General features: G+C 38.5%; 1 protein-coding gene across 3 annotated transcripts in view; it reads right to left on the bottom strand.

Annotated features, from left to right (window-relative positions):
- Positions 1–262: 262 nt before the first annotated feature.
- PPP2R5E (protein phosphatase 2 regulatory subunit B'epsilon) overlaps positions 263–20,838 on the bottom strand; it is a 161,238-nt gene continuing 140,662 nt past the window's right edge. For 2 of the 3 annotated variants that reach the window (XM_024134440.3, XM_024134439.3), the window contains exons 8-14: positions 20,135–20,243; positions 18,633–18,686; positions 18,480–18,530; positions 16,630–16,749; positions 12,199–12,326; positions 10,035–10,136; positions 263–4,997 (exon numbers count right to left, since the gene is read on the bottom strand). In XM_024134440.3, coding sequence (XP_023990208.1) covers positions 4,898–4,997; positions 10,035–10,136; positions 12,199–12,326; positions 16,630–16,749; positions 18,480–18,530; positions 18,633–18,686; positions 20,135–20,243 — 664 coding nt within the window. In that variant the 3' untranslated portion in view covers positions 263–4,897. The remainder of the gene's footprint in view (positions 4,998–10,034; positions 10,137–12,198; positions 12,327–16,629; positions 16,750–18,479; positions 18,531–18,632; positions 18,687–20,134; positions 20,244–20,838) is intronic. The other variant, XM_028495979.2, reaches the window with a different exon arrangement.

Raw genomic sequence — 20,838 nt, forward strand, 5'->3', positions numbered from 1 at the left:
CAAGTCCTTCCCACACCATACATTTGTGAACAAATGTTCTGTCACCAAGTTTTGGGGTAGTTTGTTATCCAGCAATAGACATTGGACTGCTCCCTAATCACAAACTGATTTTCTCAAGTTGAAAGCCTGAACATACCAACCCCACTGCCTCACAGCTACATTGACCAAAGCTACCATTAGTATGGTTCAAAAAGGCCACGGACGTCAGAAACAGACAAACAAACAAATACACACAGCCAGGCACCTGAAAACTCTTCACTGCTTCTTTATTAGGATGCACCCACAGTACAGAGCCTCTCACACACCTGTGAAAGGGGAAGGTTACATTTCCCTTTGGGAGCACCTTCATTTTTGTTTCTGTTACCACTTTGAAGAAAGTAAATCATTTTCAAAGAAAGACATTTTAAAACTCCAAATGTTTTAAGACTCGGCTTGCATTTTGTTGTGTTTGAAAAGGAAGTAGCATATTTTAGCCAGCGCTGGAAGATTGCTTTGTGGCATTTTAACTTTAATGTGGATCAGAAGTCTTCACTGTCTGGTTGAACCAGTCTATAATTTTCATATGCAACTTTTCATATCAAAAATGTTTCATTTTTACCTCTACCCACAAACAGATGCTGTTTAAAAAAACACACACACAACTAAATTTAAAACCAACCATGAACCACAGCATTTCTAACAGGGAAAATGAACTTTTGCTGCCCTCTCCTGCTAAAACAATGAAATACTAAAATACCAAAAGATTTATGAAGCTAAAGCGAAATCCTCAAACCAAAAGCAATGGACATGTCATTCTCATTATACCTCAATCAAAAATCAGACAACAACCAGAAAATGTATTGGTAATATTTATATTTGAAAGTTCCCCATTGATACATGAGGTCTGGATTACAACTTATATACAATAAGTGATTTCCAAAAAAGTAAAGAAAGAGAAGGGAAGGAAGGAAGGAAAGAAAGGAGGGAGGGAGGGAGGGAGGGAGGGAGGGAAGGAAGGAAGGAGGGAGGGAGGGTAGAAAAGGAAACCTATATTCATAGACATCATAATATGGGATGTTTATTTCCAAGAGAGATACTACTGCTGCTATCGTGCACAAGAAGCAGCACAAATTAACACTAGATTAAAATTTGCTCAACTTTCTCTCAAGATGCACAATCCTTTTAGAGTTTCAAAATTAAATAGTGAGAAATATAAAATGCATTGCCAATATAGCTACTACAAAAATCCTTTGTGGCTCATTCCTTAACTCCACTCAGAGAAGCAGCTGAGCCAGAATATAAAAATAAAAATATTGATGTGCAAATAAAATATCACTGATCATGTCTGGTGCCACCTTTTTGCTATAGGTGACTGTCACTTTGTTGTAACATTGGTAATAGCATCAAAAGAGAGAATCTCTTCATTTCTTGGGCCAGGTCAGTGCATCCAATTAAAGGGAAGAAAAAACAAAACAGAAGAAACAAAACAAAACAAAACAAAACAAAACAAACAAAACAAAAACCTCTGAACATTTAAAAATGCCAATAACATCCACACATCTTCCCTTTCCCACCCCCCATCCCCACAAAAAAATAAAAAAGCTTTTAAAGCTCTAAATATACTTTTCTGTTTTTCTTTCCATAGTGTGATTGAGCCTAGGGCTATACATTTAAGTATAGCAGGTGCAATTATAAGCAATTCCTAGCTCTGCACCCTGGACTGTCCCACGCATAGAAGGAGGTACAAAATAAATTAAACCCTTCCATTTAGGCAAGCGAGCCCAAGACGAAGGAGCATAACCCTGCTTGTGAGTATCCAGAGGCATTGAGGGTATTATCTATGTCTTACTTTTTTTATTTTTTATTTTATAAAAAACAGATGTCAGGGAGAGCAAAATATAATAAAATTTAAAAGGACGAAAACACTGAAGGAAAACAACTGGAGACACCTGCACAATGAGAAAAGGAATGCATGCTTGATTTAAAGTATGAAATGGGTCAATTCACTCACATGGTTGTTCTAGGCCCACAGCCTAAGGCCTCAGCATCCTTCTAAACCACAGGGTTCTGTTTTTGTTTTTTGTTTTTTCTTCCAAAGACACTCTTAATCCTACCCCTGAAACCAATATGGTAGGGATAAGGTTGGAGTGATCATCACTCACTAACTACAATATTCGATATTTAAAAAATATATTTATATATAGTTCTGGAAATTAGGAAGCAAACAAAATATAACACAAAGATGCATTTGTCACAATTAACTCAAGTTGCAGCAACAGCAGAAATGTGGGAAAGGACAAAGAGAGGGCTGCTGCAAATGCAGCAAGTACGTCCTTAAATATGTCACATAGTGCAACAGTCAGATTACCTCAGTTACTGTGCCTCACTGGACACAACATGACAAATGCCACATTGTCACTTTCAGTTAAAAAAGAAAAGACAGTGTTTCTTCTCAGAAGTTGCCCTATGAATTTTAGACATATATCTATAATAACTTCTTTAAATATGTCTAAAATGTGGCTTTATTCTTCTCAGTTTGGAATGATCAACATATGAAATTGACATCAAGGATATCGGTGTGGCTCTCACCTTAATTCTGAGGACAGGGTAAGGTGCAAAAAAGGATCCTGGTCTTTCTCATTTCAAATGACTGCATTTCATTCTAATGGGCAGAGATATTTCATAAACCTGTGATTGTAATGTCCTCAATCTAAAAAGATGAATTAATGGAAAACAAAAGTTTATATTGTCAAAATTAAATGTAAAGCAGAGTTAAAACTAACAGGCTAAAATCAAAGGGCTAAAGGAGATGATTTGTTACAAATTTATTTTTATCTTTAGCATTTGAACTTGCACCTTTGCTCCAGTACTTTTAAAGTAAGTTGTTTTCATCTTTGGCAGCCTCTGCCAGCTTTACATTGAATTCCCATTAATGTTCTTTAAAAAAAAAAAAAAAAATCTATTAATTCCATTAAACCATGTTGGGTTTGGTATTGCATATGACTCTTTTACTGCTGTTTCTTTTTCAGAATTAACAATGCCAAATTTTGTTTTTGTTTTACAAAGTTATTGAGATGACAATATCCATAATCAGCTGACTTTTACGCACAAACTGTGACCTGATAATCCTGAAACACTTAATAGGGGAGAAAGGTCAGTGGCTTCTTTTTTTCCTTTTTTCTTGTAAAGAATAAAACTGCATATTCTACCTTATATTTTAAGTGGAAGGAAGAAAATATACAAGCCCATATTGGTACCATATTTCTATTAAGAGCAACAACAGTTCATATGTTCTTGTTTGCTACTATCACAATTCAACACATGAACGCAGAATCAGCTCTATACCACGAATACTGCTGGAAGGGATTGTTTAGGATTATCAACTCACTGCTGCCAAGTCCACAACAAGCAAAAGCATCCTGGAAATAAATCCCAAAACACATATCTTTCAGTACATAATAATGCAACTGCTTTAGGTAAGTACATAATGTACACAAGTTTTATCAGCATTTTAACTCCCCAAGATGTAAGCTTCCTCTTTTAAATACAAAGCAGAGAGCCAATAAGATAGATCTATAATACAGCCTTAGATTTTGTTTTTTGTTTTTCTTAAACAATTTGGTCACAATGCACCTTTGATATAAAAGCATTTTTAAACTTTATTATTAATACTCAGGACATTAGGAATTTCCAGATTTTTTTCAGTAGCATTTGTAGAACCACTTTTGGTAACAAATACAGTAGTTAGGAATACGCATTCAATTCAGAATGCATAATAATGTTTATCCTGAATCCTTTCTGGCTAAAAACAGGGCTGGCGCTGTGATGGGATATAGAATGAGAATCTACAAAAAACACTGTAATATGTTTGTTTTTTTCTCAGAGGCTTCATCCTCTTTTGCTGGAATACTTTATAAATATATATTAAAAAGTAAGGCAACAACTCCAAACAGTCCAAGCTGTTTGCTCAACTCTATTCCCAATTAGATTCACAATCCTGGTGATCAATTTCATGGTTGTACTGTTTGTTTAGTGTTTGTCTTTCTTATTTCAAAATGGTCCAAAAGGATGTCTTCTGACATTTCTAAAACATCTCTGGTTTGTGTGTTCAATGACGTACATAACTAATACTGGTCAGGTACTGAACCCTACGATGTGCCAGTGCCTGTTTTCAAAGGATTCAAGACATTGATTTGGAGTCACCATAAACTGATGTGTGAATCCAAAATTCCCTTCCCTACTATGTTTATCACCTGCTCTCTTTTACTCCTAATTTTAAAACTAAAGGAGTACCAGGACTACCTGCTTACTGGAAAGATGTTCACTCCAGTGAACAAAACTTTTATCAGGGACCTTTATAATTCACGGCCCCATTCCACGTGGACATTCAACTCATAAAGATGTGCAAAAGGAAAAGATGTCAAATTACAGTCAAGTTACCCAGAGGAGGATGTTATACAAACTTATAAGGAAATGACAGTCTTTTTTTTTCCTTCCTTTACTATAAATACACTTAACAGCTTAGCAGAAAGACAAGCTAAATTTAAGATTGTTCACATTTGAAAATTGTTTCATACTCTCTGCTAATGATAAATAAGGAACTCCCAATAATGGAATTTTAATATACAAATTTCATTGACAGATCTTTGAAGACTGCTTTTTTTTTTTTTTTTTAAGAGGGTTAGAACAATGATTATGTTTGCCAAGTTCTGAGAAGTCCATCTACTGTCCAAACTTTGGACTGAAGTCCTTATTTTTTTTTCCTTTACTTAGAGACAGGTATATACAGTGCTGTTGTAATAATGAAACAAATGTGAAATCTACTGTAAAGTTGCACAATACAGAAAACTGCTGCTCCATCTTCTACTACATAAATGTGTGACTCCACAGGTTAGTAAGGTTGTTGTCATTATTTTTGTTAAGTTGGAATTATCCCATCACGTCTAAGACCTCTCTTTAACTCCAGATCCTCCAGTTTTTTCCACAATTCTTCACGCTCCTTTTCTTTCTTTTTCTCACTGGGGAAAAAATAGAATACAAGGTAAACAACTGAGAAAGTTTAAAGAGATTATCCAACAATAACTGCCCCTTTGACATACTTTTCCCCAGACTTTTTTATTTTTTATTTTTTATTTTTTTTTGTGGTACGCGGGCCTCTCACTGTTGTGGCCTCTCCCGTTGCGGAGCACAGGCTCCGGACGCGCAGGCTCAGCGGCCATGGCTCACGGGCCCAGCCGCTCGGCGGCATGTGGGATCTTCCCGGACCGGGGCACGAACTCGTGTCCCCTGCATCGGCAGGCGGACTCTCAACCACTGCGCCACCAGGGAAGCCCTTCCCCACACTTTTTAAAAGGTCTCTGAAAAGTTTGGCATTTTTGGTTTTTCTCTCTCTTGCTTTTTATTTTTTCTTGACACTTATACAGACATAAAATATAGAGTAGGAGATGACAAGAATATTTTAATATTTCACATTAATATTCCTTTATACTTAGCTTAATAAAGAAAATTAACTTCAAAATTATCAAGAAAGAAAAATGATGATCAGTTTTATGTATCTGTTATCCTAAAACCAATGGTACATTATTCATTTTTACTTTGGGTCTAGCTCAAATCTGATTTTCTTTTTGTCTCCAAATAGTTTCTCAAAAGGGTTGCTAGAGATGACACTGATACAAAGAATGTAGTAGGTCAAGAAAATATACTTCCTCTTTATTATTACTCATTTTTCTTACATTATGTATATGTAAACTCTTTAGCAGAATCTTGTTCTTACAAGTATTAAACCACAAAATCCACATTACTAACTTATTTTATACCTATATATATGGACAAATTAAACATTCTTCTGTGATTTCAGTTTTAATTCTGGACAGAACTTTGTTGATATTATTGGGTATTAAATTTTTAATGTTCCAAGCCTTCAAATTTGGCTCAATATCAATTTTTGTTTGTTTGTTTGGTTTGTGTTTTTTTGCGGTACGCGGGCCTCTCGCTATCGGCAGGCGGACTCTCAACCACTGCGCCACCAGGGAAGCCCTCAACATCAATCTGACTAATGACTTCCAGACTTTTCAGATTTCACTGTTTGGTAAAATTTACCAAAAAACTAGATGTTCACAATAGGGTAGGGAATCCCCTGGTGGAGCAGTGGTTAAGAATCCGCCTGCCAATGCAGGGGACACAGGTTCGATCCCTGGTCCGGGAAGATCCCACATGCCGTGGAGCAACTAAACCCGAGCGCCACAACTACCGAGCCTGCGCTCTACAGCCTGCGAGCCACAACTGCTGAAGCCTGTGTGCCTAGAGCCCGTGCTCGGCAACAAGAGAAGTCACCACAATGAGAAGCCTGCGCGCCTCAACGAAGAGCAGCCCCCACTCACCGCAACTAGAGAAAGCCTGTGCGCAGCAATGAAGACCCAACACAGCCAAAAATAAATAAATAGATAGATAGATAGATAGATAGGGTAAACAAATTTTATTTTGCCAAGGACATTTTTAGATTACCACATTTTTATAAAATAAAGAATGTTAACTTTAACATCAATGAAGTCGTAAGTACACAAACCAGGAATACATGGCTATACTATACATTAAATAATTTCATATTTATTAAAAATAATTCACTACACTGTCCCTAGTTTCTTCATGTTGTGATGAACCAGTAAACAGCAGACCCAGATAACATTTGTGAATCCATAAATTCAGATAAATCCTGAAAACAGGGGCTCTGCCACCCCAGGCATGGCAGATTATGGTCCTTGTGCAACTTCACTTGGTAAGAATTTAACTTCACTTAGTAAGAATTTTGTACTTCACTACAGTACAATATGTACTCAGGGAAGGAAATCCACATAGGTTAAGTGAAATGTGTATATAATTCCATTGCCTCATATTTTTTATTGTCACCAATTTTTTCAAAGTCATATTGATATCTACAGCAACAGAAATTAATCTTCATCCCCCCCACCAAAATGTCTCTAGAAATATCTAAGGAATTTTATAACCTCATTCCACTAGAGTATTGAGGGAACATCTAATTATGTAATATGGTAATTAATATTATCATTTTATAATTATTATTTCGGTCATTTAAGCCTTGTTTACTACAACTAGTTCCAACCAGCTCAAATACAATCTGCACAATATGAATTTCAGTGAGTGTAATAGTTTTTCAAACAATTACCTATTTGGTAATTTTGATCCTGAAAATTTTTATTTATAGGGTAACAAGGGCAAGATTAGATCATTCTCCAACCATTATGGATACTAGATTCTTAACTGTAAAGCAAGCTGTTTGGTAAATTATCACTTTTGGTTTCTCAGTACAGTCTGGGGATAATATTAGGTCTAAATAAATGTTATCACAGAACACTGATTTAAAAGTAAATTCTACAGATCCTGCTGAGTTTCAATGCATATTGATCTTCCTATTTGGAGGAGGAAGAAGATGTTAAGCAAGGGCTAAGAGACCTTATCCAACTAAAAAACAGCTTAAACATATGTTAGGTTCTTACTGCCCTAATCTGCAGTCTAAATTAAGTGCTGACATGATTAAAATACTCATCTTGTTACTGAAGCATTTCACAAGTCTTTGATCAAGAGTTGCATGGCAATCATCGCAGTCTATCCTGTGGGGCTTTTCTTCCAGATGAACTTCTTGTTGAGTTATCATACATCTTTTACACTGACAACTTTATCTTCAAAAATCCTAAATATTTCTGAGATAGCTTCTGTCACCCCCATTCTTTCCCACTTTTCTCTCTCCCTGTAGGTGGCAATTTAAAACTCCACCAAGTTGTCATACTAGGGACAATGTCAAACTCTCTTCCAATTTCAATTTCACAGAGCACTAATGTTGGCATATGTATCAATATCTATCAGTGTTACTTACTCCACCCACCTGTTTTCAGATTTGTAATACTTAAAAAATTTTGATCTGAACTGAAACAGTTAGTTACTTCTTGCCTTCCGGAAGTGAAATCCTCCTTTCATTTCTTGTCTAACAGTACCAAATAAATCTCTTTAGTCTCTTTTTCTCTTCCCACATCCATGGAAAAACCAGTATTTCCAACTATTCAGTACAACCTTCTATTGCACACTTGACAAAATATTACCCTGGCTTTAAAAAAACCCTTCTGTCATTAAGAAAGTCCACTCACTGTAAGTCGCTTTAATATACCAGATTATCAGAATCAGCTTCATAGTGTCTACTCCTGGTCCCCCTGGTTCATTCTTATTTTTTCTATTTAGTTTAAATGATAAATGATCAGAAAACAGTTCTGAAATTCAACAGAAATGAATGAATTTAATTCAATCAATTTGAATATTTTAGAAATAAGGTCTTTAATAGTCTTAATGGAATTCTACAGATTTAATCCTTACTCAACTAGGATAATAAAAATGGGTTTTTACTTACCATAAAAGAAAGGATATTATGTACAATGGACTCCTTAATTATATGTCACAGTATAAAAATGTGTCCTGTATCTCCTTTACTTAAATAACATTTTTTTAAAGATTTTAATTTAAGTTTGGAACATGGAGGCTTACTATAAATTTAATGATTTGCAGCAACTATAAATACTGCATGTAAATTCAAAGTTCTTTAGGTATGGTACAACATATCCAATAACTGGTATTTATTTCAATGTGGCATAATAAAAAATCTCAGTCTCTTCTCTCTACCATTAAACACTTGCCATATTCCAAAATTAAGTCGCTTTTCTATACTGCATCATGGTAATTAAAAAAAAAAAAATCACTGTGAAGGTCCTTTGTCCCTGCCACCAAATCTTTCCTTTCATTGCTCTTTTTATCTAAAATTCAAGTAACACATTAAAAATTGGGCAAAGACGCAAGGGAACCACAGATAGTTTTGCTCAGGAGGTTTAGCCAGGTCTTGAGTATGAAAACTCTGGGATCTTTGAAGGTCCGTGGTTTTATGATATACACAAAGCTGACATTTTCTTCTGGATGAGAAAAGCCAACCCAGAGGCTCAACTACTAACAAGCTCTCCAGAATTTCCTCAATCTCTCCAAGTATATCAAGCCAGGGTCTGAATATCTGTGTGCCCCCCAAATTCATATGCTGAAATCCTAACCCACAGAGGTGACGGTATTAGTATGTGGGGCTTTGGGGAAGTGATTAGGTCATGAGGGTGGAGCCCTCATGGATGGGATTAGTGCTCTTATAAAAGAGACCCCACAGAGATCCCTCGTCCCTTCCACCATGTGAAGACATAGTGAGACCAGCTATGAACCAGAAAGAGGTCCCTCATCCAACCATGCTGGTGCCATGCTCTTGGACTTCTAGACTCCAGAACTGTGAGCAATACATTTTTGTTCTTTATAAGCTACCCATAAAATACCCATAATGTGGTCTTTTGTCATAGCAGCCCAAACGGACTAAGACAACATCTTTTGGAAAGTGAACACATTGAACAGGAAATAACAAATTTGAAGAATCATGTAAATGAACTCAAGAAAGGCTTACTAAACCAGAGCATTTACTATAAAGAGTTCAACTGGTTTCTGCTCCCCTTTGATCTTAAACATTTCAAGATCTGTATAATACACTTTACCTCCTTGTTCTTTTCATTGCTCTCTAAATCATAAGGAATTTGTTGGGTTCTAGTATAGAAAGTAAGTTCTGGGCCAAAGCGCTAAACAAAAATGGTGCCTCATCTCTCCTGCTGCTGGAGTCAAGTACAAATCAGCCCCATTCTAGTTCAGAATGGGAGTGACTCCAGACGGCAAACTACCTGATGGTCCCCTTAAGTGGACCTGAAATACCAGTTATGTGCCAGGCTCCTAATCCTGAGGCAGAAGAGAAACATTATGGAAGGGAAGAAGGAAAGCAGCCCCTTTCAAAATGACACTTTGTTACCCAGTGGCAGACTAATAAAGTCACAGCTAATGAGCATGCTAAAAGGAATATGGAAATAAATAAAATTTGCTGCTTAGGATTTCAGGTACAATTAGGCAACTTCGGCAAAGAGCAAAAAAAGAACTCAGTAGTATTATGCACGGCTGACAAAAAAGCTTTAAAAAGTTACCGCTGACGATCTGACTTGTATGTGGCTGTCAGCTCATCAAACATGGTGCTGTTCATTTCCATAAACGCCTTCAACACATTGTACACTAATGCCACGATAGCCCTGGAAGCACAGAGAGAAGGGAACGTATTGGTTAGTCCTACATAATGGGATGCTGAATGAAGAAAGCGGATGTACAGCCTTTATCTGAATGAGCTCCTCACACTGCAGTCTCCATCCCTTTTTAGTTGGAACAACTAGAAGCGACCTACAATTCATTTCCACAACAAGAGAGCTACATTCTTTAGGTAAGATATCTTTCTGAGGGGTTGGCAGGATTAGAAAAACAAAATCTAGTTTTGCCCTCCTAATTATGGGTACCCAGAATAGACTTGCCTGTGGGCACTTGTTAATTTCATTTAATATAAAGGCAAGTATAAAAATCACCCTAAAAATGAGCACCTGTGGTAGGACCAACCTTCGAGACCTGAATTTGCATAGAATTTTATTTTTAAAGTGATAATATACATAATTCATCAAAATCAAAGGCTGTTCCCATGGTAACAAATTTTATATATCTATAATTCATATTCAAAGATGACACCAAGCCTCTGTAAACTGGGCAGTTTAATACGAGTTATGTCTCTAGTTGGGATTTGCATCAGTCCATCCACTCCTTAGTCCCCTTGCTGACCCAATACACAGGCTGGTAAGGTAACTGGCAAGCTGGTGATGGCTGCTACTAGCTGTGGAATACTAAACAGCTAAAGAGCCAAACGGCTGCCTATGCTTATCAAGTGGAAGAACAAGCTCTTGGCAATGTGAGGACTCTGCCATGACGGGCTTGGTATCTTCAGACTAAAGTCTAAATAACACCGCCCTTTGCAAAACTACACGACATTACTTCCCTTTAGTGTGTTTCAAATACCATTGAAAAAGGCATTGGTAAAAGTTAGGCCATATAATAAACCCTGGGTTTGATGTTTCTAAAACATTTATAAGAAAGTGGACTTGCTGTGTTGCTTCTACCCTGTGCCCATTAAAAGGGAAACTTATGGGGAAGGACCTTCTCAAATAGGATGGGCAGTGATGGAGGACAGCCAAACACAATCTACTGAGCAGTTACAGACACTTGCTAGAACCACTCTCTAGGTTCTCAAGAGGCTATCTACATAATGAGATTTGTTTGCTAGCTCTTTATTTTTATAAGTTTTAGTCATAAAATTTGACAAATGTGAAAAGTAAGAAATATGGAATTTTATAGTTGTATGTAGAACTTTTAGACAAACATACTACGAATATACTAAATTATCTCTAATTTTTAATGCCACATTAAACTTTCTTTCTATTCCACAGAGAAATATGTAAAGCTCTTCAAATACAGAATGCTTTAACTTTCATAAGACTAGATGATAAACTCCTCTTTGAACATTTAAAAATGTTTTTCCCCCTAGAGAACCCATAAAGTGACTGAACTGGTTTTTAAGAAATGGATCTTGTTAAAATGCAAATCAGTTCAGAGCACTTCCCTTCTTACAACTCTTTAGTGTTTCCTTATCATCCACTTGGTGAAGACTCACTGGGCACCACTCCACTTTCTAACCCTATCTTCCAGCAACCTCCCCAAATGACCTTGTGCTTCAGCCCTCCCAAATTCACAGGTCTCAGAACATGACAGGTGCTTCTTACCTTTTTGTGCCTTTTTTATGTGATGGGTAGACCCACTATCTGAATGGACTTCTCCATCCCATCCATCTGCCAAATTCTTTTAAGATTCAGCTTGAGGATCATCACCCTATCAATATCCACAAACTTCTCCTCTTGATCCAGAGCATCCCCAAAATACCTCAGCTACATTCACAGACAGGTCAAGAAGCCCTCAAGTAAACAGATATCTGAATATAACAGCACTTAAAACACTGTTTTATAAAATATCTGCTTATTTGTGGGTCTCCCCAAGCAGTCAGTGAATTTCTAAAATGTAGGGATTTTATCTTTTCACATATCTATCTTCAGCATCAAGCACAACATCTGACACATACATAGCATACATACAAGACATTTTATTAAGCAAAAGAGAAGGAGGGAGGAAGAGAGGCCAAAGGAGGGGGGAGAGAGAGAGAAGGAGGGAAGGAGGGATGGAGGGAGGGGGGAGGGAAGAAGGGGGAAAACTGTGAAAACCTACGGATTCCAATGTTCTTTTGAAATCCTATAAAGACTGGAAAACATGATGGGAAGGATGACATTAGAGTTTTCTTCTATCAAACTCATGATGTATTCATTATTCCAATAATAGAGTGCCCTTTCCGCCACCTTTGAGAAAAGAAAAATAAAATGTTAAGAGAGAGAGAAAGACAAAGCTAAAACAAAATTATAATCTCTTCAAACAAAAGTATTTTAAGACTACCTTAATATCATTCAATCAAGTATAAAATTAAATACTAATCACACTTTACATTTTTGTGGGTTTAAAATCTTTCAGAAAGTTCCAAAGCGGTTCATCAATTTGGGGAAGAAAAAGAAGTTTTCCTACCTACTTATTTATAGTCTCCTTTAACAATGCCCATTTCAACTGATTCCACATTTTCCCTACACAGGTCGCAAGCTCCAGACACCCTCACCCTACTTCTATATGCTACACTGTTTTCCCCATCACTCTAATCCCCTTCCTGGCTGGCTCACCTCTTTCATCCCGCACACTGTAGATCAACCACAAGGCACAGAGCGTGGCTGGCCTTCAGTCAGGAGCTGCTGAAGAAAACACAGCTGCCCATCCCTGCAGAGCAGGCTCATTTGCTAAGCACCTCCTATGGGCAGGCACTGTGCCCACCCTGCAGGCAGAATGTGTCATCCTTACCACCATCCAAGGAGTGGGAACCACTGTACAGAAGAGGGCACTGAGGTTCAGAGAGATTGGGAACCTGGCCACAGTCACACTGCTAGTCAATGATAAACTGGGATGTAAGTCTAGTGCCCAGACTCTTTCCAGAGTTCATTTCTGGTCCCTTCCTTTGAACTGGGTAAGCCAGGAGGAAGTCACTCAGTTTAGGACTCAGGGATACTGGCTGTACGTACATTCGCTTGCTATCTCAGACCCCTTTTTTCTGACTGCCACATTTATCAACTGACTCTCTGAATTCAGAGGAAGGCCTCAAAAAAAAAATCTAAAAAGTAATCTAAAATAACAATAATAATTCCAATAAACCAAAGTCTCAAAAAAAAAAAAAGAAAATCTAAAAACCTCTAAAAAGAGTAGTTATATGGGGAAAGGGAAAAAAGAGCAGCTTCTTTTATTCGTACAGATTAAGAAATTATGTTTTAATTAAATGAATTTAAAGTTAACTTAAATGTAATCATTTAATTTAATAAAATGGTACAACCTGTGCCCACCAACAGATTCTGAGAAATTAGAACCTTTCCATTTCCATTATTCAATTTGGTTCACAAAAAAATCCTGGGTCTCCTAAGGCACTAGACACTGAGAGTACAAAGAAAATAATTCACTATTATTGAATGTTTACTATATGCCAGGCACTGTGGTAAGTGTTTCACTCACATATTTTCTCATTTAATCCTCACAACCAACACACAGAGTAGGTACCATTATTTCTATTTTGCAACTGAGGAAACTGAGGCTCAGAGGAGATAAGCCATAGCCTCAAGGTCACATGGCTAGCAAGTGACAGACTCCTAAGTCCCTGCTTAACCGCTTCACTCTATTATCCCTATGGAGCTCGTGTGCTGGTAGGGAAAGGGGGTTCCACGATCCCCAATCCAACATGAATTGTGATAGATGCTGTATCAGATCTAGAAATAAAGTGACAGAGGAAAGAGCAGAAAGAACAATCCAGATGACTCGGGGGAGAGGAAGAGTGGCAGAAATGTACCATAGGCCATAGCATCGAAGCTGGGCTTTGAAGGATGAAGGAAAGAAGCAAAGGGCATTCCAGGCCAAAGGAATTACAGGAAAGGGGGGCAGACGCACCAACATGGACAACGTGGCTAGAAACATGAAGCATCCATGTGGCTGAGGCAGGTAGAGCACAAGGCAAGAAAAGGGCAGGGTGAAGAGGAGGAATGGGGATGAGGCTGTTCTGAAAACAGCCCATAGGAGAAATTTTTAAAGAGACCACGAGAGGATGCTAGTAAAGGCAGAGAGACCTAGGCCTTTCCTATATCCAACTATGAGTCTAATATTTACCTGCTACTTAATGCTAATAAGTATCCTAAGCTCTATGTATCTATGTATCAATATGTAAAATCACTTACAGAAAGTCAGTATCCAGCAAAGCCCTTTAAAGAGGAAAGGCACTGTTTACGCAAAGTGAAAATTAGCATGTCTGACAGCAGGACAGAACCACTACTTTCCTGGGACCCACTGTCTTCCCGCGCACACACACACACACACACACACAGTGCATTGTCTCTAGCTCAGAGCCTTCTAACCTCAATGCCACACCTGGGCAAGTAGTGAGCGGCATCTGACTACACAGAGTGACACTCGATACATGTTTGCTGGTTGAACCAATGAACACTCAATGAATGAACAAAGAACTTCTTTAACTCTCCTTCTTTCTTTTGTTCTCAGTTTCACTGCTGTCTAGGAATTTAAAATTCTTTTTCCTTCTGCTATGGACTGAACTGTGTCCCCACCCCCCTACCTTCATCCCCATCTCCCTCTCCTGCAGGAAATCCAAAGGCTGAAGCCCTAACCCCTAGTGTGAGTGCATTTGGAGACAGGAGTTAATTAAGGTTAAATGAGGTCATATGGGTGGGGCCCTAATACGATAGGCTTGGTGGCCTTATACGGGGAGGCAGAGAGATTTCCTTCTCTTTCCTCAAGCATGCAGGAGGGAAAGGCCATGTGAGGACACAGTGAGAAGATGTGCAAGCCAGAAAGAGCCCTCACAGAAGCATACCACGCTGGCACGCGGATCTCAGACTTCCAGCCTACAGAGCTATGAGAAAGCAATTCCTGTTGTTTAAGCCACACGGTGTGGGGTGTTTTGTTATGGAAGCCTGCTGCAGTCTGAAAGTCTGTGTCCCCCCAAAACTCCTATGTTGAGATCCTAACCTCCAAAGACGATGGGATTGGTGCCTTTTAAAAGAGGCTCCCAAGGGCTCCCTAGCCCCTTCCACCACGTGAGGATACAGCAAGAAGTCTGCGACCCAGAAGAGAGCCCTCACCCAACTGTGCTGCCACCCTGATCTCAGACTGCCAGCCTCCAGGACTGTGAGAAAAAATTTGTTGTTTATAAGCCACCACAGTCTGTGGTATTTTGTTAGAGTAGCCCTAAGACACAGCCCTAGCTAATTATGACACTCTGTCTCCTTTCTAAGTTTCTGAGCTTCATTTAAGGCTCCCTGGTGGTACTCATTTGAAAAGAGAGTCCTGCTCTTTGCCCTCCATTACCACAAACACATGATAAAAACTGAAAAATAAGGTAAACAATCCAGATATTTGAGCACCACAGGCCATGTGTAATATGTAAAACATCTACATAGTGTCCCGCATTCTTAAAAAAATCTAGACATGTCATATCATCTGAAGGTAATGGTTCATATAATGGTTTCTACTCTTTTTTTGTTTGTTTTTTGGCTTTGTGGTACAACGGCAAAGTTGTCATAAGATCACTGACTTGACATACTAAGACATCTTTAGGTCAAAAATTAAAACAACAACTACAGCCAGTGTCTCTAACTATGCAGGATAATGACAGCTCAGAGAAAAGTACACCATCAAGTCCCCCATGTTAGCAATGGGGTTCTGTGCTGCCAAATACAATCCAAACAGTCTCTTCAAATCAACAGGCAGTATATAAAGAGTCATTTCTCTAGGTCTGTGACTTGGACCTTTGGTGAGACAGCCAAAGTATAAAACCTAACGTGTTTCACCCAAGATCACCTTCTTCTCTCCAGCGTGGGTCCCACAGCACTGCTAAAATGTCCCCAGTCGAGAAAAGGGTTGTCCAGGCTCACCCTCCCTGTGCTCTCCCAGAGCGGCCACAAGGAGGCAGAGTGGTGCCACAGGAAGGGCACGGGCTTTCACCAGAAGCGACGCCTATGTGACTCCCCACTCCCTATTAACTGGGGAACTTGAGCAAATCATTCTCTGAGCCTCATTTTTCTCATCTAGAAAGTGGGGGGGACGCCTCAGAGGATAATTTGAAGTTTAGGAGTAATGTATGTAAAACATCTAGCACAGTATAGAATATCAGCATTCTCTTTTTCTTTTAAGCTTTATTCAGCATTCTCTCTTACACACTATAGAAGCCCTACCAGTCCACCACTTATTCAGCCCTTTTACTTGAGACATGTTATTTTACCACTTTGAGGGTCAGTGTTTACATCTGTAAAGATGTAATAATGCCCTCCTTGCAGAGTGGTCATGAGAATTCAAGTTACTGGACAGAAAGCACCATCACAGTGGCTGTCACGTAGCAAGTGTTCAAGATGAAGGTGGTGATTACCAAAAGTATTGTTATCGTGTGAAAAAACAGCCAATAAAAACAACAGGTAGTTAGTGTCCACTACATTTCTTTCAATACCAATGAAACTTTACCAAAATAATACATGTTGTATAAGCCACTCTGGCTCATGCCCTCTTATTACTAACCTGAAAATGGGGGCTAGAGACACACTTGGCAATTTGTTTAAACAAAGGTTCTTGGATTTTAACAAATTGTGAAGGTTCAATCACATCCAATATTTCTTCCAGCTCCCCAAGGAACATGACCTGGAAGTACATGCAAAACACAAAGTGTCAGGTGCTTGATTAAAAAATCCATATGGACAATGAGGATTAATGAGGGTTTTGCACAGTTTTAATATAATGAAAATTTATATATAAAACCAAACATGAACAAAACAAATCAGGGTTTAACTTATGTTAGATGTTCATCTCACAAGGAATTCACCAGAGAGTACTTGTGAAGAACAAATTCCCTACGGCATTGGAAATGTAATTCTATTTACTTTGGAAAAAATACTCTATGTACTACATCTATTATACAGAATGAGGGGTACTTACACACTGCAGCAGGGCCCTGGGAAACGGACTATCCCTTTGGGGCTCTCCTCCCCTCCTCCATATTTTTAAAACAGTGGGCAACTGGCCCTCCGGCACGACGGACAAAGCTCACGGCGGCAGCACGTGCAAATATTTGCCAAACACTTACAGCCCCTGCTATGTGCTAGGCGCTCCTCTAAGAGACACCAGTTCACAGAACACAAAGTCAGAGAGACACAAATGAGGAGGTTCAGCCACACACACATGCCACTTTAAACCCCTCAGCACACACGGACCCAATCTCCACACTTACACACATGTACATATGAACACACTGACTCGCTACAGAGCACAATGACTCTTGTGACCTCAGTACCATCTGCCTCCAAAACCAGAGCTTTTAGATCACAAAATGGAGTCAAATCAACAGTAGGGTCACTCGTTTTCAATATAATGGAAAACTGACAGAGAAATAAAAACCACTTTCGTATTTAGGTATGAAGAAATAACTGCCTAGAAAAAAAATTAAGCCTGCAATTAAAGTAAGAAACGTGACGTTTTCATATCTTGAGATGCATCTGGGTAGCAATGCATAGTTTAATCTTACCTAACAGGTATTAAGAAATTAGATGATTTTCTGAAAATGTGTAAAGTAGGGTTTTGGAGAATTGTAGCTGATTTGAGAAGGAGGGTGTTTCTGTTCAAAGCAAAATACAGTCGAGCCTTGCCATTTGTTAAGAAACGTTCTGAAGTTCTTCCAAAATACTCTCCAAACGAAAAACTAACAGCTGACCTTTGTTTCTGGGCCATTTTCCACATGGTTTCTAACCTTTCCGAAAAGTGGGTGCAGATCTGGTGCCCAGCTAGGCTCACCACGAAGCTAAGAGCCTCACTTCCTCCACAGAAACCTCACACAGCACAGGCTCACTTAGGTCTTGGCAAAAGTACAAATGATTGTAGATCAGAGATTTCCAGGGCCACTTGTGAACAGCTGAAACTAAACGTCTGTAATATATTTTAAGATTGTACATAGTAAGATCCCACCTACATGATGCTTTAAAGTAGGTATTGGGGCAGTTTGCTGTAGCATCTATCAACAGTGACAGCAGAACCTTCATATTTTGTCGGTGGTCACTAGGAAGGGGACATCAGTAGAGCTAGACAGTTGGATACATGGCTGCAGTCTGCCTTGGGCTTACCCAGGGCTGAGCAGCCCAGGGTAAAAGCCCAGGGTTCACGAATCAGGGAGGCAGGTTGTGGCCTAATCACCTGTACTTAGCATACCCAGGCAGGCTACTTAACCTCTAAATAGCAGTTTCATAACTAGTAAAATGAGAGTATTTACAGTCCTGCCTTGCTGAGTTACAATGAGGATTAGAGGAGATAATGCATTTTTATACATGCTTATTATCTCAGTGCTCTAGTAAGCTATTAACACACTGACATTGAGCACTTACCTCTTTTTGACTACATGTTTTGGGCCAAAATTTCATTAATCCCCTAATAACCTAAAATGAAAAGGAGAAATACAAATTGCATTTAATTTTCTTATATACGCCATGAAAAGTAGTCTTTCTGAAGTTTTTCGAAATTATGGAAAAAATACTTACTGGTTCTGTGAGTGAAGGATCTTTCTCCAGAAACTGTACTATGCAATATGCCAGCTGGAGAAACAAACAGACAAAAGACAAAACTGGAAATTCTATATACTCAGGGCTCAAAGATGTATTATTAAAAAGCCCTAAAAAGTTTCCAGAGTCTGGTTTTAATAACTTCACATTCAATTCATTTTTAAAATAATATATATATAAAGCAAAATATGAAGCTACTTTTTCAAGCCAAAGATTGACACTAACAAGGCTCCAGGGAAGTTTTTTTAAAAAGAATATTGGGACATGAAATATTCAGCTAATGAAAAGCAGAGGTGAAACAGCACATCCAGTATATTCTGAAAGTATCTCATCTACATACAGTTTGAGCTACATCTCATGGGCTTCTTTTCTCTTTGCTGGAACATCAACAGTATTGGGTTTTACTGTGGTTCCAGAAGAGTCCTATATGAGAAGCAGGCACTTACTAAAAACATTGCTGGTGGCATGAAATGGCACGCGCAAACTGAAGCAGCTTCATGGAAAGATAAAAGGTTGTACCTGCCACAGGTAGAGCCCTGGACAAACACGAAGAGTTCTACATCTGATGCTAACTCATCAAGGTAAGAATTTGTAAATGATCATGAAGTGTGATATCCTATTTCAAAAACTAGAGACAAGATCTGCAAAAGGGCTCGTAGAGATTCTTGGACAAGAAATCCACTCTTGCGAAACAACATTTTGATGGTGTTCTAAATTAGAAGCATATGGACTAATTTTGCCTCAAAACACAGCATTTCACATTTAAAGAGGAACATCACTCTGAAAAATGTGTTACGTTTTTACGCAAACTCAAAACATTCCCATTGCAAGGAGGAGGGCGTCAGAGGTTTGAACTGGTAAAATTAAAATGCCACTAGATCATTTATCTACCTCCTAGTGACATGCTTACCATGCAAGGCAGTGTTAGCAGGAAAATTAGAGTGGGGACTAGACAGGGTACGCTTTTTAAAGTAATGGAGGCTAAAAATAAAAGTAAGTGAAAATACTGATTGATTTGTTTACTTGTGAGAGTGTTATTTGTATATAGCAAGTGAGAAAGAAATGGTGAATGAACTAGAAGACGGGGCAAAGGGCAAGGATAGACTAATGCAAAATGAGGATGAGCTAAAAGATTCAAGAACATCCCAAAATGATTACACATGTCCAAAGGTACAAATCTGAAAAGCCCATTACATTTTATTATATGCAACCTGTTCAGTATATAATTGTGTGAACTTGGGCAAGTATCTAAGTTCTCTCTGTAAAATGATATGATTAAACAAATGCTCCTCCCACTTGAAAAATATTCCCATGACACTCCTATACATAGGAAAATATATACACATTTTTATTTGCCTTGGGGAATATTTTAAACTTTAACAAGCGTTTTGTTTGTGTAAATTAAGTAAATAACAATATCAACGAAACACTGGGTTTACAAACTTTATTTGGCTTCCAAAAGTAGTTGTACAAAATTCTACCTGGGCATGGAAGAGTGATAAGCTCCTGACAGTGTGTAAAGGGATCAACACTTTCACCAGAAACTGTTTGTGTTCTGCCTTAAGAGGTAAAGCAAAGCCATTGATAATACTAGGAAAAAGAAAAGAGACATGAATTAGCAATGTTACCACAACAAGCTAAATTGAGACACTGTTCTTTTGAGATTAGGTTAAATCTTAATCAGTTTATGTTTAATCCAGAACAACCCAAAACCCACCCCAGTGGCATTCAAGACTTCTTAGTTGCTTTAAAGAATATCTTTAAGTAGGAAGGACATTTAAACGAAGGAAATTTGCTTCTGATCTCCCAGCAAAGGCTCCTGAGCTCTTACACCTAGGTGGATAGTTCCCAAAAGCTTTTGTTTCAACAACTCTTTATTTTTCCTTCCCCAAATAATCGCCTGCCTTGCTCACTGATGACCCTTTCCATTTCCAGACATCATTCCTTCCCGTTCCTGAAACTGGCCCAGGCCAAGAATACCCCTGGGTAAAGAGCCCAACTATGGGAAGTCCCAGAGAGAACCGTGTGACTCCACCTTCCCTCTCTCCTCATATTAGGAGGAGAGACTAAGTAATCACATCGTCCAGTTACATTAGCTCTCTTGTGTGTAGAAACCCACACAACAGCTGTCTCTTTCCAATTCATTCCACTACTCCAGGCAGCAGCTGTTCGAGAACTTCACCTG

Source organism: Physeter macrocephalus, chromosome 11 (assembly GCF_002837175.3).
Source record: "Physeter macrocephalus isolate SW-GA chromosome 11, ASM283717v5, whole genome shotgun sequence".
NCBI classification, from domain to species: domain Eukaryota; kingdom Metazoa; phylum Chordata; class Mammalia; order Artiodactyla; family Physeteridae; genus Physeter; species Physeter macrocephalus.